Below are 19,238 nucleotides of genomic sequence, written 5' to 3' on the forward strand. Positions count from 1 at the left end.
TTTGCAACCACTGAAATGAGACACCAACGAATAACTTCTGAATTGCCTCATTTTCCTCCTGCAGGCACTCAGCCCTGGGGTGTATTTGCCACCCTTCAGCACTGGATGAAGCAGGCAATGACTCCACCAGCATGAGTATGCCAGAGGTCTTCTTCTCTACACCCAGTGCTGCTCCAGCAGATTGCTAGGTGAGAAGTAAATCAGACCGATTTGAAACATGGAGTACTTCTCACATGATCATTGAAAAGAATAAGACTTGCTGGACATTCTCCACAGGACCTCAACATTCTTTTGTACTGGCATTTCCTACCAAGTGTGCCAGCAATGTCAGCATGAGAAAAGACAACTAGGAGTAAGGGCTACAGCTGCTCCTTTAACGCTGTTGGGACAGCCTCCAGAGTAAATTTCCAGCTCCTACTGAATCTGACTGGATATATCTTCTATGCCAATGCCCTTGCAAAGAACCAAAACCTTTTGGAGGATGTTTGGAATTTCATCTGGGCTGTGTAGAATCCAGCAATAAATTATTCCAATATGAAGGTCTAATACAGTTAATAGATCCTATAAAACTGGCTACTGTGTTTCATCATATTTAATTTGCTGCAACAACCTGCAGACATCCAAGCTGTTTCAGCTTCCCTTTTATAATCATCAGGTGCCCTGAGAGAAGCTCTCCCAGCTGAGGAGTCCCTGTGTCACCAGCATCTCTGCATAGACAGGCGGTGCAATGCCTCCAGAGCATTCAGCTGCTTCTCATCCTCCAGCATATCCAAAGTGAAGCATCTTCCCTACCACTGTGGGCAGAGCCACAAAGGGCCCTGTGGCCCAGTCATCCCACAAAGAGTGGGCAAGGAGGAGGGCAATGCCAGCCTCTGGCCATCTGTAGCTGCAATCTCTTCTGGAGTTTGGGATTGCCCAGGCTGCACAGCAGGTTGGTGCATCTCTCCAGGGATTTATCTGGAGTTAGTCTCCTGTTGTGTTTTGTGGTTTATGAGGGATAAGATTCACTACCCCAGCAGCCTGCTCTGCTCCCTGTGCCCCTGAGATAGTGCTTAGCATGAGAGCAATCTGGTGTCCCACAGTCCATGGGATGGTGGGACTTTGCTTCTTGCATGGGCTGGAGCATCACAGAGGTCTAGTCCATGTCTTCCAGCCTTTGGTCAGATGGGCTCACATGCCACAGTAGGTAGCAAATGGCTGTGGCAAAACAGGGGTGTTGGGCTAAAGGGAACAGACCTACATACCTTAAACTTACCCTAAGAAAAGCCGGTTACTTTAGCTGCTGCCCTGACGAAGTGTGGTACTGCTGCTGCTGTCATTAATTTAACATTGTTTATTTTTTTTGCCTAAAAGAAACTTTCCTAGGCAGACACGGATCTTCTATTTAAACTAGAATAAGTTGAGATGATGGTTCCCTCATATATTTTCTTGTAATATATGTGAAAATTGTTTGTCACATGTAAGTTGGCCTCCAGAAGTCATCTAGTCTAACCTCCCTCTCCAAAAGTAAAAAATACAGGTTAGTCACCTGCAAGCGTATTGTGCCACATAAGGAATCACATTAAATGATTTTTCAGGAGATTTAAGGTGTGTTGTGAAAGAATGCAGCTGAGATATTACCTATCTCCCTGTTGCATGGGAGTGTTGATCTACTGCAGGCTCAGAAGGCTCTGCAGCAGAATCTGGACAGGTTGGATCAATGGACCAAGGCCAGTTGTACAAGGTTGGACAAGACCAAGTGCCTAGTCCTGCATTTCAGCCATAACAACCCCTTGCAGCATTATAGGCTGGGGCAAAAGTGCTTGGAAACTGGCCCATTGGAAAAGGACCTGGAGGTGCTGGCTGACAGCAGCTAAACACGAGCCGGCAGTGTGCCCAGGTGGCCAAGAAGGCCAATGGCATCCTGGTTTGGATCAGCAATAGTGTGGCCAGCAGGACCAGGGCAGTGATTGTCCCCCTGTACTCCGTCCTAGTAAGGCCACACCTCGAGTGCTGTGTCCAGTTCTGGACATCTCAATTTAGGAGGGACATGGAGGTGCTGGAGCTGGTCCAGAGAAGGGCAAAGATGCTGATGAAGGATCTGGAGCGTAAGTCCTACAAGGAGCAGCTGAGAGAGCTTTGGTTGTTTACTCTGGAGAAAAGGAGGCTCAGGGGTGACCTTATCACTCTCTACAACTACCTGAAAGGAGGTTGTAGTGAGGTGGGGATCAGCCTCTTCTCCAAGGCAACTAGTGAAGGACAAGAAGAAATGGCCTCAAGTGGTGCCAGAGGAGTTTCAGGCTGGACATTAGGTGGAATTTCTTCACGGAAAGGGTTGTGAAGCATTGGAATGGGCTGCCCAGGAAGGTGGTGGAGTCATCATCTCTGCAAGTGTTTAAGGAAAGACTGGACAGGGTACTTAGTGATATGGTCTAGTAGACAGGATGGTGTCTGGTCAAAAGTTGGACTTGATGATCACAGAGGTCTTTTCCAACCTAATTGATTCTGTGGTTCACTGCCACCAAGGATGCTGCAGCTGGAGACAAAGGATAATGGGTTATGGCCAATACATAGCAATGAGAGTCTGCCTCTGACCCTCCCATCTCCTTTCTCAGTGTGTTCAGGTGCCGGAACAAGCTCCCAGCAGAAAGTGGCTGTGCCTTGGACCCACTGGGGAAGTCCTCAGCAGGACAGGACAAACTCGATGCCCCGAACTCTGGGGCAGGTGTGCTGATAGGATGTTTCAGCAGGGGCAGAACTCTCCTGTGAAGGCCAGTCAGGATTTCACATTCCATCAGATCTATTTTGTTTTGGTGATTTCTGAACTCTAAATTCCTCATCATAAGCGGTGCCATGTAAGTCCAGAAATGTAGCGGTGACACAGAATCACAGCAGCTCCTTTTCTTACCCTAAGTTCTACTGTGTTACATTGGTATAATGTCCTAGAGACTCCATTGTGTGAAGGAAGAATATTTACCTTGCACAAGCTTTGACTGAGGAAAATTTACTCAGTCTGGTAGGGTCTTCTGGACCATCCTGTTCAGAAATTAGCTCTCCATCCAATTAATGTCTCACACAGGTTGGTATATGTTTGCTTTGGAGACAGAGAAGAAGTGTTGCCTGGAGAGCAATGTTCACATTTAATGAAGTAGGACGGGTGTCAAGCCTGGCAGCTTGTCCAAAAAGGATTAATATTATTGTCTGTTGCTGTCCATCATCTCTCACTGCAAGCAATACTGGGCTAGGTATCAGCTGTAAAGCTGACAGCATCTAGAAAGTGAGACAGCAAGTCTTCCCATTTGGGATGAGGAAGCCTTAAATGCCATATAAGTGTTGTTCCAGCCCTTGCTGGAGTGAACAGGGGTCATGCAATGTCAGCTCCTTTCCTTTTGTCATCTCAGGGGCAGGTGAGTCAGCATGGTCATGGTGTTCATTGTTAGAATTCAAAATCTCAAACTAATGAGGGTCTTCAGGTCCTTGGACTTTCAGTAAATATTTAGGGAATAACATGCTGGTTGTACAGTTACATACTGGTTTTGTATGTACAAAACATACATAATACACACATTTTTAGTCCCTGTATGAATTAGAGAATGCATACTCTTTTAATTTTATAGAACTGATAAATTTTAAAGCATTTTGCTTTGCTATATTCACCCTTGATCCCACAGTAAGTTCTACCCAAGCCTGTATCTACACAAGCTTCCTGAAGCAGATGTCTGATAAAGCAAAAGAGACAGACACTCTCCATCTTCTACCCCTTCATCTTCCCCTTCATTTGTGTGTTAGAGTAAATCAAGGCTTTGCTTGTGCTGCTGATTAAAGTACTCTGGTTTAATCCAGAAATTAATATTGTTCTTAGTGAGAAAAATACATTTGAAATGCACACGGTAGGTGTCTAATGTATTATACCCTTAAAATCAGTCTTCTACCACTGAGACAGGCACCTGGGGGCAGCATCGCGGGGGGATTCTGGTTAATTTTTTTTTCCATGACCCTTTCCTTGTTAGCATGATATTAATATCTCTTAATTGTTGTGAGTATTAACTGCTGCAGCAAAATGCAATCCAGGGCAAGACACGTTCACATAAGCATTTTTCTCATTATTAAAAGGCTATGTGAATAGGATGTTATTAGCATGAACCACAATCTTCTGTATTCGGTATAACCAATTTACTACAAGGGGAAAATAGAAATTTAGTGTATGTAGTTTATAGCCGAAAAGCATATGACTTCCAGTGGCATTCTGCTGAGAATTAGAGCCAAATACTGTCCTTTTTCTTTCTGCATCATACACACCAACTCCCGTACTCTTCTTCCAACGGAGTTTGATTCATCATGTTTTATTACACCTGCTAAAGGACAACTCAATCATTATAGTGGGTGAAATTTTGTAATTACTCCATATTTATGTTGTATTTGTGGGTTAATTATATTATGCTTTTGGGTTTTGACAGGTAATTATCACTAATTCATATAACGACATGCCTTAAATGGTTGATATTCAATTATTTTCGTAATGATTTTTTGCTTATTCTGTATTTACATGGCGTTCCAGACAAGTAGTTACAGTGCCAGTTGTGTGATCTTAGTCGCAACTAAAAGTCTCCAAAAGCAGAGCTATGGTTTAGTTGTTCCAGGTAGTGGACAAAATTCAACATTTTAGCTTGGTTGTGTGTATAGTAAGGATTTCAGGGGAAAAGTATGTCTTTATATGGAAGCTACAGCTAGAAGTAATTATCACTAAGACCCCGAATAATGTAACTGAGGTATCACAACAGTGGCTGTATTTATATGGGTAACCAAAAAGTCATTTGTATGTGCTGTCAACTCAGTGAGTGTCTGGCATTGATCTAATGGTTCCCATGGCTTCCACTACCAACAGCAAAGTTCTGGAAATAAAAGCAGTAAGTCTCTTTTTCATGTGATTTTTCAAGAGCTATTGACCAGGATTAGCTTGAGAATTTTGTTCAAACTGTGGCCTAGGGCCCAAGTTTAGCTAGAGATTGCCTTAAGACTGAGATGGTAGCATGAGTTCAATTCAAATACAAACTCACATTACCATAAATGTACTGCAGCAACTTTGGACCCTCTTTCCACATGGCAAACTGAAGGTGAATCAGGCCACCGTGAAGGTCAGAGCTCAGCCAGTCTAATATCTGAATGCCTCTTCATCAGCAGGATTTGCACTCAGAACTTGTGCAATAAGTGTTTTCTCACGCTAAGCAGGAATCTGTCCTTGACCTTTAGGCTGTTGTACACCACGTGGGCTGCCAGTACTTCATTTCTCCTGCATTTGCAACAAGCACACTGGCCAGATGGAAATCCCACGCTCGCAGTCCCAGGCAGCAGGCTCATGCCACCAGCCCAGTGCTTCTCACCAATATGAGACATTTTTTTACACTATTAAGGACCCACAGCACCTTCTGCTACAATAAAACTATTTGTTCAGTCACAAAAAATTTTCCTTTCAAACCAAGTCTAGAGCCGTTGTGAGTCATCTGCTGTATTTTACCAGCGGGAAGTCGGGTGTAAATTCACTAAGGCTTAATCCGAAACCTTTTTGCTCACAGTAGAAGTATTTCCATCGATTTCAAAGGATCTCAGATCAAGCTTCAAGGCCTACTAAGTTTTAGCCTGTCAAATTTGCTCATTTGAGGCCTTTATGAATTGCAGAGCAGTTGTGTACAGAAGCAAGTCATGTGGAGATTAAATAAACCCCATTGACACCAGTCTTCTGATACGTAATAGCAGCAAGAAACAAATACCGACTGGAAAAAGAATGCATGTACAGTGACATTTAGTTTGTATAAAGTGATAGTCTCCATATAAATGCAAATAGCACCATTTCCCCAGAGCTGAATGTATGATATTCATTGGTAAATATTTGTGTGTCTTTGACATGTCTCTAAGCAGCAAGAGGAGAAATTGAGATGGAAAATGCAGTCACAGGTGAGAATTCAGCACAGAATTTTTTTGCAGTTTTTCTCTCAATGCATTTGGGAGACCTTGAAAGGCAGATGCTTCCTTTTCTAGTTAGTGGTTTAAATGCAATATGATGTATTAGGTTTCTGCCAGTAGTTTCCTGGCCCTGTCACTCATGCTGTGCTATGTGGCTGGGCTCCAAGCCTGAGAAACTCCTCAGAAAGAAAAACTAAAGCAGCTAATTAGTTCAGAAGTCTCATACCTATATTCAGAAAGGATTTATGCACCCAGGAGCTAGTGTTTCACCATCTTTATACAAGAGTAGTGATTTTATAGGCCAGAGTTTCAGGGACTTAAGTGACCAAAACATCTTTAATAATGCAGCACCTGTACATACAGAGGCTTTTTCCTCTGCATGAGGAACAACAGCACAGTTGATCAATATGAGGAATGAGTGCTTGGGCTCTTCAATTAGGAAAGAGAAGATTGAGGGTCAAACTGATGAAAACAGAGGCCTTTAAAACCACAGGTGACAGGAAAGGTGGGTAGGTAATAACTGTTTAACACAGGGAACAAGTCTTCCCTACAAGGCGTACTTTTAGAAACATTTAGATTTCATTTAAGCCATAAAACAGTGAAGATTAGGTAGGATTTCAGGCATGTGCTTAGAGATAATAAGCCCAGTTCTTCTGCAGGTTACAGCACTGTTGAATTTCTAGAGCCAACTCTGCATTTGGGCATCAGGAGCTGCAGGACAAGTCAATCCCATTGTCTTTACACGGTCTCCCACCCACAAACTGCATTTTTCTCCTCTGAGGTGTTAATAAGTGAGGAACTGGACTGTGCCTCCCACAGGGCCTGTGTGCAGTATGTGAAGTGTTAGGCTTGCAAACTGTGTTGGGATCTTCAGCTCAAAGACAGTAAAAATAAGGATTGCCAGCTGGGGAGAAAACCCAACTCTTCCCACAACAACTTTGTCTAGTTATATTAGATGTAGTCCTCTTCAGAGGAATGTAAGATCTTCCAGTGAAGTGGGTGTTTTAAGAGTTAGAAAATGAAACAGATTTCTTTCTAATGAACAGTTCTTTGTTTGAAACAATTTTACAGGTCCTGCATGATTTCTGTTCTAAAAGACCATGGGAGGAGAATCACAAGGCAGTTTTTTGTTTCTAGTTACAAAACAAACAAAACATTATTATTTCAAAGGATACTAATCTTCAAAATAGCTCATGTTATTTAAAAAATTACCATTTCTGGAGCTCTATGGATAGTTCTTCCATTCTCCATGTAACTGCATCCTAAGGAAGTCCAGAATTTTTTTTTTAAAAGAGTAAACATTAGTCAAAATGAGTTTGAATAATGGATTTTCTTTTTGTAAGTCCATTCAAAAGGGGAAACATAGTTTTCTTACTTGAGAAATTAAACTTTTAGTGACCAAGGGGACACTGAAACATTTTGTTGCTGGATCTAGTTTTTAAAGTACGAGGTTTTATTTTTTTTCAGAAGATAACAGAGTGAACTCCTCTCTTTCCAAGTCCTCCAGCACTTTGTTGTGTGCTTCTCTATTTCCTTCAAACACTAAGATTGTGTATATCCTATTCCTAGCTAAGAAACAAGGGATCTCTTCAGCACCAGCCTTCCATTGTTGTGACAGCATGGCCTCTAGAGTCATTTACTGTCATTTTGTTTTAGCTTTAAGGCAAATGTGACTCTAGTTTATTTTGCTTTGGGAAAATATTTCTTGGACTTGCTATGGATGGATCTGCGTCTTGGCTGCTGCCTGGCAGACTTGAGTGATGTGGCTGCCGGAAGAACTGTAGGTTTTGGGGATGGACTCGCCTGCTCATTCATATGTTGTGTGCCTTCATTTTATGGTTAAACCTTATTGACTTTCATGAACAGCTGTCCCTGGACCACCCATCAGTGAAGCATCGTCCCAGGTGTTGCTCTTTTAAGGAGGGCTGTAAGTGCTGAAAATGGCACACTTCTCTGCCCTTCCCTCTTACAAATTATAGGGAGCAATCTTGCAGCTTAGCTGCCGATGTCTGATAGGGTATCTCATTATCCAAGCTGTCCTCCCACCTGTATTTTACCTGATTGCAGGTCTTAGTCATACAGTCAATGAATAAATAGTCTGAATGAGCTGTAGGAGGAAGGATTATGAAGGGCCCCAGGACCCACCAATACTCAGCATCAGCTCTCTTTTGTTTTGTACCCTTGTTCATGCCTTGCTGAACCATTCAGTAAGACAAAAGGGAAGTGCAGATCAAAACAGCCAAGCCAAAAGCAGCAGTGGGTATTGCAGCAGCAGCACAAAACCTAGGGCGAATGTGTTCCCTTGTTCCATAGCAAGAAATTTGAGTCTGTCACCAGGTCTTTGAAATTTTTATGGTTCTGTTATGGAAAACATCCATAGCAGGGATCACTGCCATAGTCAGTTTTATAAAACAATATAGGTTAAAAAAATTAAAAGCTTTAGCAATTTAGATAAAAACAGAGGAGAGGGAATGTTGGTAACCCGGCATCTTGTAAAGATGCTTGTACAAAGACAGATAGAACCAAAAACACAAAGAAAAGGTCTTCTTTAGTTGTGAAAAACATTTAGAAATATGAAGTTCAAGGAAGACAGTCTTAGCCACATGTTTTCTAAAAAAAAAAAAAAAAAATTAATCAGACAATAATGTCTCTATGTGAGAGTGACAGTTAAGCATGAAGGTTGCAAGGGTCAGTAACACTTGCAGACTGTATTTTTCTTTCAAGATGAGAGGTTAAGTGTGTAGGTTACATGTCTCCCGGGTCTGGCTGTCTATAAATTAGGAAATCCAGGGCTCAAGAGCACCATTGCACTAAGACAAGGTCTGCTGACAAGCACAGCTCTGGAGCAGCTACATGCTGCTGTGGGGCAATCAAACAAGCTTGCCGCCTCTGTTAGCATAGATGTCATGCACGTATCAGGGGAGAGCACTTCAGCTGACTTTAATCAGGTTAACTCAGGTCACTCATGTAGCTGCAGTGACTGGGAACTCCAGGGCTGAGAATCTACCATTTCTTGGCTGGGTGACTTAACCCATTCAGCACTCCATGCTAATGTAAAATAATGTGTCTGGTACCCAAGCCAGCTCATTTCAGCACTTATACAAATGCAGTCTGCAAAACAAATAGAGACAAATCAAAGCATCTTTTTCTTTTCTGCACTGTCAGGCACAGATTTATAGTGAAAGAAGGTTTCTATCTCCATAAAGCACCTCTGTAGAAAGAAGAGGCACAGGAAGAAGGTCTTCTTGCAACAACTTGGTGGGAAAGGCAGCACTTACATGTTTTGACAGTGTAGGGTTGTACTACAAATTCTACCCCAAAATATCCAGCAAGATCCAGCTACCCATGTCTCTTGGCTCCATGGTGTGGTAAAATACAACTTCTGGTGTCCATAGGTTAAACATCTCAGGATTTAAAGTAGAGCATGAAAAGGGTAAAGTGAAGTGAACTGCAAGGAATGAGCTGAACTTCACATGGGTATTTTGTGTAGTATAAAACAAAACAGACTTTTTAAATGGACAGTGCTAAGGGTCTAAAGTGTTATGAGAAGTGATAATGAGTTTTATTTTTTATGAGTTTATTTTTTCATTTGATTGTCTCTTTAAAGCAAATTATTATAAACTTAGAGTATTATATATTACAAACTATTACAATTAGAGTATGCAGCTACTGTAGGTTTTTTGTGAGAAATCTGTATATTTTACCACCACAGTGAATTTTATTTATGGCTGACTTAAAACAGGACTAAATCTGCATTGAGTCCTAGTTTGTATCAGATTGCAGCTCAGCAGCATCTTAGGAGCTTTCACTGCCTAAGATTTATTAATTTTTATATTGAAGTAGATAAAAATGAGTAATCATCTGCGAATGATAATTATGCCACTGCTTGTGGGAGGGAACATGGTTTGAAGATCATCACTAATTATTGTTTCTCATTTGCATGTGCCAAGATATGCACCAGAAAAGCTTACCTCCATCCTGGATGGATTTCTTTCAAAAAAACGCTTTGCAAAACTGCCAGCTTGTGGTCTTTCATTGACTCAGATCAGATTGCACCAGGGTTTTTGGGAGGCAGCACATCCCCTTTCCCACCAGTTTTCTCTCAGGCTTCTAAATTGGGAAGGGAATCCTCCAGGCTGGCAGTGTCCACTGGGAAAGAAGGTTAAGCCTCCCTGACAAGCAAGGAGAGATCCACCTTATGATGTTGAGAGAGTTAAAATATCATGGTCACTCTGGCATTTGTCCTGGGCTCTTCAGCAAAAGAGATGGAGAGCAATAGAAGATCAGATCCAGGGGCAGAAATAACAGTGCCTAAGCACCGCTTCACAGCTTGTCATTTTAGCAACCCCATAGACAGCATTTAGTTTTCAATGGAAAATAAGCAGAGCCATGAGGGTTACTGCACACACACACACACAGCTGGCCTGCAGGAGCACTTAGTTTTGCTCTTGCACAGGCAAGAGGACATGGACTTACCTTGTTACCCTGAGGAGGTGATGGGTTGCTACCAAAGCCATCAGGCCTGGTGGAGGCATCGAAGCAACACCACCAGGGTGCTGCATCCTTCTCTCCCCTGGGTCCCTATGCCAGCCAGCATGGGGAAAAGCCCCTGTCCCACCCAACCATGATCTCAAGTTTGACTCGTGTCTGTCTGGACAACAGATTGAGTTATTGCCCTGATTTTGGCTGTGGGTGAGCAACACTTACTCCCTTTTTGACTTGTTACCCTTCTTCCACTTTTCATCCTTCTTTTCACCAGCCTTGACCCTCCCTTTCTCCATCTCAGCCTCCTCCCAGATAGACAACCCTGACCAAATTACCTTCTCCCTATCAGTCCTGGTTGTCATAAATCTGGAATTTATGACACAGTTAATGTAAGCAAGCTCAGCTTTACAGATGATGAAGAATTGAGGCTGCACACACCATGATTCAGAATTCTCCACAGAGCTCTCTCTGAGTTTCCCCTTTATTAGGGTTCTTTGCTAAACAGCACCTGGTGTTGTCATTCAGTTAACTAGAATTCCCAGGACTTTTTGCAAACTCAGTGTTTTGATTCACACACTCCTTCTCAGCTCCAAGGCCGAAACACTCCCTTTTGATTCTAATTAACTGAATGCACGTGCTGCTTAACTTACTCCCACAAGTTTTATATGCAATTATTGTTGCAGCAGCTAAGGTGCTGTGGGTCTGGCAAGGCTGTGCTCCCAAAATGTCCCTAGTGCTCCCCTCTACTTTTCTGTGAATTTCGACCACTTCCCATATAACTCCATCTCAACCACCTGCAAACCCCAGCCATTCCTACATAAATTGTAGCCACCTAAGACTAGTGCCATAACATGACCTCTGCAGCAGCACTGAGATCCTCAGAAACCCAAAGCAATACCAGCATGCCAGAGTACAGTACAAAGTATTTGGAAACTTATAATCTGCAGTTAAACTCAGCTCTATCATTTGACTACCAAGAAACCATGAAGTCCAAGAAGATTTGTTGACTTTACAAAAGCAGGATGATCTAGAAAATTGCCAGATCTTGCAAAATAAATTTGACCTGAAGGCCTGAATTTCAGGCTTTGTATATGAACTTGAAAGAGACAACCTCTTTGAGATAATAAGGAAGAGCATTGGAAGTTTAGCATCTTTCCATAGTTTGAAATATTAGCATTATCATAAATGTGCTAAGTTATATTTTCCATAAACTGTCTCACAAATCATGCCACAGATTCTTGTCCTTCGCAGCTACAATCGTGGAAATATTGAAATTGTAAAGCTCTCAGACCAATTCAGACTTTAACAAAGTCAAATTGGTTTATTGCTGTCAAGGGGACAAAGATGTAGTAGTTGTATAGTGCCATAATTGTTTAGAGAAAATGTAGAACCATGAATGTAAAGGAACTAACCTGTGCTGCACATACACGTGCAGTGCCAGTTCCACTTGTTCTCTGCAAGTGATGTTATTCCATGTCTTATGAAATGGTGAAAAGTTCAGTAGCCGAGGAGTGGGAGTCAGTGTGTCCAGCAGAAATTCAGATTATGCTGCTACACTATGATCCTCTGTGGAAAAGTGGGAGATATTTTTTGGCAGGAGCAGGCATGGACATTGCCATCTTGCAGCTTAAAATTGTCCAGTTGCTTTTAAGGGACAATTAATCAACCTCTTTCCCCTTTTTTCCTCCTAGACAGCACTCAACGCCATTAACAATTATCATCTAATATGAAACCTGATTGATTGATTCCCGTTTGGAGTAACCCAGATGAGTTTCTCTCACCAAATGCAGGAAATTAATCTGTGTGTGTAAAATCCTCTCTGTAGGAAATGACTGACAGCCTAAAGGAATACAACTGCAAAACGTAAACATGGCAGTGCTTTTCATGAGAGTGCTTTAAATAACTGTTGGTAATGTCCCTTCCAAGATGTCATTTAGAAAACCACAATCAATTACTATAGTGATAGCAATACTATATATAGCAGTTGTACACAAATGATAGAAATGCTGGAAACCAGCTATTCTTGACTAGAGATAGTAAGATTCTCCTTGTTAACACATGTGGTATGACCACAAACACACCTGCATTTTTAAAGATTAATGATAAGTAGCATTTCAATCCTGCCCTGTATTAATAAGCAAGGTCAGTCGTTGACTTCTCCTGGTAAATCACTTCCCATTTTAAAACTCCATCTCTTTTCTGGGCCAAAATACTCCACATAGGCACCATCTGACTCAAAAGTAGAGAGAGAACAGTTGGACAAGCAAGGACAATGAGGGAAAGGCTGGGACACAGGCACTGTGGGAGACTCGACACGAGCCTTGGCCGAGCCCCTAGAAGTAGTGGGTGAGTTGGCAGCAGCAGGTCTTGAGGCTGCTCCAGCACAGGAGGTGAGCTGGGAGGCGAACAGCTGGGGCTATGGGACCCTGTGCATTCTGTAAGGCAGGAGTTGGAATCAGATCATATAAAAATAAGGATGGCCTGGAAAGAGAAGCAGCCAGGGTGGAAGAGCAGGTGAAAGGAGCCACAAAGCCTACAGTCAACTAATTATAACTGACTAGTTATAATGCTAGTGTGTATCCTCATGAAGTGGGTAAGGGATGACAAGAGGCACATACTTAAGCTGTAGAAGAAACCTTCATCCCTTAAAAACTGAAATGACTTTTCAGCATTTAAATATACTTTCTTAATATTGGCTTAATACCATTCTCGTATGTAGTATTTATGTTGTTTGAATTGCTAAGGGCTCATTTCCTATAAGGAGCTTGGGAATTAAAACTGAATTAATTCCCCAGTGATGGGTTTTGACCATAAACCGATGGCCTTGCATGATCTGAGGTACCTGTAGACTGGTGTTCTGCAAGGGTGATGTTTTGTTTATATTTTTCCCTGTCTTCAATTATTGCAGTGATTTTTCAAGGAAAAAAATGCTGGCCCCACTGAGCAGTGTGCAGATTTAAACAACCAAACTCCCCCATTTCATCAGCAGTATCCTTTGTCCTAAAGGAAACCTGGTGCTTGGTCTGATTAAGTTTGTTTAAAGACAGGTTAATTAAGGAAAGAAAGAATTTATTTTTCGGAGTATCCTTGTGGTACAGAGAACAGGTAGAGCTTAGAAAGGATTTCCCTTGGGATGCATCAGTGGGAAAGGCTATCCTGGGGAAGAACCACAGCAATTCAGCTCCTACTGGATTAAAGATGCATATAGACAGTGCTCAGCAGAGAAAATGGTGGGGAACACACAGCATGGGGAGATGTGCCAGGACCATGAAACTTCAGAGCCCCTAGAGAAGTGAAGGACAGGAAAAAGAAATGCTGCTTACATCAAGAAGCTTCATGAGCTCTCCTGTGGGTGGACTGGCTCAGTAAGTGGTTGTGGAAGACATGAGAATCCCATGGTGTCTTCAGGTGTCTTTGGACCAGTGTGCTTGTGGATAGGTTACACTCGTTAAGTGATAATGCTGAGGAAAGTTTATTAATTACAATTGCTTCTAGTCTGTTCTCCAGGAGTTCAGGGAGGTAGAGAAAACCCTTATCCTCTGGTCAAAACATCAGACATAGTAAGGGTGCAAACTAAATCAATCAGGATCTGGCTGGACAGAGAAGACTCCCATGAACAATTTATGAAAATGTTTGAGCTGAAGTTTTGACTTGAGGCCTAAACAGTCAAATTGCCATTTCCAGTCCTGAAGACGGATGGATGGATTTCCATCTGACTTCTCCAGTCATTTTTTAATAAGCAGGCTTGATATTTTCTCCGAGGCTATTCACATTTTAAAGCAGTTTAAAGCAGTTTCTTAAGAGTGGATTCTGCCTTGGGGGAAGGTGGTTCTGCTGTTCCTTGGGCAGAATTTAAAACTCACATTTTGCTAATCCAGAGTCTATAAAAATACAAATCAGCTTTCCTAGAGCCTATCCACAAATAGCAGTTTTTTCTAAAGTTTCTATTTTTGATTGTTCCTCATTCAGCTCATTCTGAAGATGGCACTCCAATTTCTGAATAAGAGCATATGTACACAGAGCTAAGCAGCTGACTAGCTTTAAATTCATAATTTCTCATTCAATTTCTTAATTCCTTATTAGCTTCCACGTGCAAACTTTCTCTCAGAGCCTAATCCAAGTCCCACTGGTGTCAGTGAGAATGGGTTTTACCTTTCAAATTTAGCCATCTAAAAATCTGGCACGTATTCTAAATGCAACTGTGGAGGAGCCACTTGTAGTCAAAATAGAGACAATCAGCATTTCCAGGACATGCTTCATAACATCTGCCCTAAAGACTTTTCTTGAGAGGGGACGAGTGTATTTCTGGCAGCCGCTATCTTATTCCCCTGCCTGTTGAGGGAGCCTGTACAACCAGAGTAGAAGCCTCCTTACTCTTTGATAAAAGAAGCCAGGTGATGCTTAAAGGAGCTGAGGAAAAAAAACTCCAAAGCAATTTAATTAGAGGTGAGATAAGAAAAGGATTTAATTCGTGTCTCCAAGGCATGGGGTTACAAGACGCGCACATGGCCTCTGCCTCAGGTGCTTACAATTTGTAACACTGTTTGTCCAATCCGAGGTTTTCCCACCCTCTGGCTTTTGCCCTGTTCCACCCCCAGTCCACACCTGGGGAATTGAGGCTGGGGTCTTTTTGGGACCACCTACTTTGTCCCCCTACTCTTCCTCGGAGCACAAAGGGCACACATTCACCCAGTTCTTGGCTGTATCTTCTGGTTTAGGCCAGAGTACAAGTGTTCTCTAAACAGAATAGGCCTACCTTGACAAGAGACTAAACATTTCTAATGGAATTCAGGGGATATTTGATATGGGGAGCATGGAATGGGGTAATAGGGTTAAGAATCTGTGTAATTGCTATGCTAAGGGTAAGGGAAAGGGTAAAGGAGTACATGCTGCTGTTTCTAAAATCTACTTCTGCTATATTACTACTTATAAGACTTGTAAAAATCAGAAATACCAAAAAACTAAAAGGATCTTAAGGCATCACAGAGGAAGGAATCTTTCTGTTTATTTTCATGGGAAAAGATTCAGACTTTCAGTTTTCTACATCTTTTCTGGAAGGTAAATTACAAATGACTAAGCAAAGCCCCAGAGCATATCCCAAGTTGCATCTCATGTACTGCTAAATGGCTTCAATCAGCATTTGGGATGTACGGAAAAGACATCTGAACTCCTGAAACAGCATTAAACGTTGGGAGTTTTTTAAATTGTTATTCATACCTTGCATCACACTGGGCTCCTTGACAGGGAGCACAATTAGATAGAAATCTCAAAGCAATGGCAAAATCTTTTTGTCTGTCTTCTTTAAAGATGCTCACAGTGAGCTATGTGGAATGTCAGGAATAATTAGACAAAACTATATAAGCTCCTAGCAACACTGATGTGATGTGTAAAACTAAGCATTCTCCATAAAGTTTTAAACATTGTTTGAAACCTGCATGATAAAGGTAACCTGAGAAATTTTTAAGCACAGTTTCAAATATATTAATACAGACATGGATATGAAAAAGCAGAATGGAAAACTGTGAAATACCGGCATGCCTCTGCTGCTCTTTTTCAAAGGTGATACATAGAAGTAATTGATGACTCTCATACAGCAATTGAGATGAAAAGGCAAATTTCCTCAGCTCTTCGTCTGCTGGAATGTATTTTAACAAGCAGGAAAAAGACTAGCTCCTGGTATCAATAATTCACAAAGATCACAGACATGTTTGTGAGAAGGGACCTCCCACTTTAAGTAAAATCTCCAAAACCAAAGAAGGAATAACCATTTCACATCAGCAGGAAATCTGGCCCGAAGTGCCCTTTGGAGAAGGAAAAAAGAGAACCATGAATGTAGAGAAAAGGGGGGAGAAAAGGCAAGAGAAAAGAGAAGAAGGAAAAACACACCAACATTTTATTTGAGATAGTAATATTAGAAATGTAGAACTCTATACCAAAAGGTGGGATTATCCTCGATTGACTAATAGATGTGATTTTATCTTCTAGGAAAACAATGAACAGGAGGAAACCTGGAGGCTTTTTGCTGCTTTGTTGAATATGGGATTATAAAAAAAAATTGCACCTGGAACATCTCTCTAAATGGATGACTTCTGAACCTGCAACCCTTCATTACTTGAAGCAGCACCTTCTTGCATCCTGGAGGAGAAAATGAATTTCACAAATTGCACCACTGAAGCCAGTGGGGCTGCAAAGCCCAAAACAGTAACTGAAAAGATGCTTGTTACCCTGACCTTGGCCACAATCACAACCCTGACTATGCTGCTGAATTCTGCTGTAATTGCAGCAATCTCCACAACCAAGAAGCTCCACCAGCCGGCAAATTATCTCATATGTTCACTAGCTGTGACAGATCTCCTTGTTGCTGTTCTCGTCATGCCCTTGAGCATCACTTACATAATGATAGATAAATGGACTTTGGGATACTTCATCTGTGAGATCTGGCTTAGCGTCGACATGACCTGTTGCACATGTTCGATCCTTCATCTGTGTGTCATTGCATTGGACAGGTACTGGGCAATCACAGACGCTATCGAATATGCCAGGAAAAGAACGGCAAAGAGAGCTGGGCTGATGATAGTCACCGTGTGGGCTATCTCCATTTTCATATCAATGCCCCCTTTGTTTTGGAGAAATCACCACAGCATCAATATTCCCAGCGAGTGTCGCATTCAGCACGATCATGTAATCTACACTATTTATTCCACATTTGGGGCATTTTACATACCCTTGACTTTGATCCTGATCCTGTACTACAGAATTTACCACGCTGCAAAGAGCCTTTACCAAAAGCGAGGTTCAAGCCGCCACCTCAGCAACAGGAGCACAGACAGCCAAAACTCTTTTGCCAGCTGCAAGCTCACACAGACATTCTGCGTCTCGGACTTTTCCACGTCTGACCCGACCACAGAGTTTGATAAAATCAACGCATCCGTGAGGATCCCACCTTTCGAGAATGACTTGGACCTGGCTGGCGACCGGCAGCAGATCTCCACGACACGGGAACGAAAGGCTGCTCGCATTTTGGGGCTGATTTTAGGTGCTTTCATTTTGTCCTGGTTGCCCTTTTTCATCAAGGAACTGCTTGTGGGCCTCCACATTTGCACTGTCTCTCCAGAAGTAGCGGACTTCTTGACTTGGCTTGGATATGTCAACTCCCTCATCAACCCTTTGCTGTACACGAGCTTCAACGAGGATTTCAAGCTGGCCTTTAGAAAGCTTATCAGGTGTCGGGAACATACATAAAAATACTGGGAGATGATGATGCTGACATGACTCCTAGCCTTAAAATTGAGCAAAATAATTTGACTTTGTCACCATTTCCCTTGATAAAAGGGATTTTTGTGTTTGCCTATTTGCTTGACTTATCGTCAGCCTGTAATTCGTTATGCTGTTTTTTTAATCTCTAGTGTTATTCATGGTAAAGGGTTTGAAATAAATTTATTCTACAAAGGAAAAGATTTTTTAGAAATGAAACAACAAAAGAGATATTATTACTATTAGATACTGATGTTTAAGACATTTTTGTAATCAATGTTTCAAGAAGCAAACAACAATATTCACTTTTATACTTTTTCCATTTAAGAACCAAACATCTGAATTGTCATGCACTGTATAAACTGTACCCCATAAATACATATTCAAAAATTAATAAACACTTCATGGTCATGACAGCTAAACAACAAATCTTTACTTTAAATGGCATTCTGTAACAGCCACTTAGAAGGAAAATTACCACCATTTCCACTTCGGGCTGAAGCAGAATAAACTATTCCTTTCTTCAGGAATACACTCCCAAAACAGAAAGCAAAGTTCAGTTCATTGCATCTGAAAATTAATCTCATTTTTTATTCCAAAGCAATTATTTAGGTGACTGTCTTCATATAATATTCCAGATTTGTCTTTAAAGAGTTGGGCAGACACCTCTGCAGTTTGTTTGGGAATTGAGAGGATGCAGCTAGCGAGTGTCACACTTGTGAAACTAATTGCGCATCTGACTGGTCACACATTTAATACCACTAACCTTATTTCTTCAGGCCTTGTATTTTGGCCGGTTCTGGAATGATATTATTCACTTGTGCCACACTTCACCTGGGCCTTGTAGTGAACAACCCCATGTATTGATTGATCTTACCCCACTGACTTAAACAACTGGAAATCTTTTCTAGCTAACATTAATACCTAAAAAGAGGGAAAAATTAATCTCAGTCACTGAAAATGTTTTTTAGTGAGGAAGCACAGAGATCCCGTATGGTTTTTCCTTTTTGCAGCTTGTTGGAGGTGGAAACTGTTGATTGAAACTGGGGAAGTGTGTTCTTATCCTGCCTATCTATAAAGCTTCCAAAGCAGCTCCCCAGAGTACCTATGCTGTTAAGGAAAAAAAAGTAGCTGGAAATTAAAATAATTGTTAGTATTGTTAAGAAGTGCTGTAGAATAATTTTATTTTTTCTCTCAGCAAGCTCAATGGAAATGATTATCAAAGAAAAGGATTGGGCATAATTTCCTGAAACAAGGTGAATATGACAGGGAAGACAGGACATACGAGCAGTTGTGGCTAGAAGAGAGTAGGTTTTGGTGTCTCTTGAGTCATTTCCTGCTCTTCTACAAGGGTGCCTAGCTGCAATAATGATCAGAAAGGGAAGAGTAAATATGCAAGACTGCCCCAGCAGACAGTCTGAGCCACCCCAAGGCACTCAGCTAAGATGAGGCAGAAGCTATACCCCAGCCAGCTTCCTTGGGCTGTCACTGGGGCTAAGGTTCAGCTGTGGGCTGCACAAGGGTCTTTGACAGAAGAAAGGAAGAGATGGGAGTGGCAA

General features: G+C 41.7%; 1 protein-coding gene across 3 annotated transcripts in view; it reads left to right on the forward strand.

Moving 5' to 3' along the window:
* HTR1E (5-hydroxytryptamine receptor 1E) overlaps positions 1-18,805 on the forward strand; it is a 34,652-nt gene extending 15,847 nt beyond the window's left edge. Inside the window, exons 5-7 of one of the 3 annotated variants that reach the window (XM_017824097.1) lie at positions 65-188; positions 656-931; positions 16,411-18,805. In XM_017824097.1, the coding sequence (XP_017679586.1) occupies positions 16,573-17,667 (1,095 nt within the window). In that variant the 5' untranslated portion in view covers positions 65-188; positions 656-931; positions 16,411-16,572 and the 3' untranslated portion in view covers positions 17,668-18,805. The remainder of the gene's footprint in view (positions 1-64; positions 189-655; positions 932-16,410) is intronic. The other 2 variants (XM_017824106.1, XM_017824110.1) reach the window with 2 other exon arrangements.
* The last annotated feature ends 433 nt before the right edge of the window (positions 18,806-19,238 follow it).

Source organism: Lepidothrix coronata, unplaced genomic scaffold, assembly GCF_001604755.1.
Source record: "Lepidothrix coronata isolate B3197 unplaced genomic scaffold, Lepidothrix_coronata-1.0 Scaffold4, whole genome shotgun sequence".
Lineage (NCBI taxonomy): Eukaryota > Metazoa > Chordata > Aves > Passeriformes > Pipridae > Lepidothrix > Lepidothrix coronata.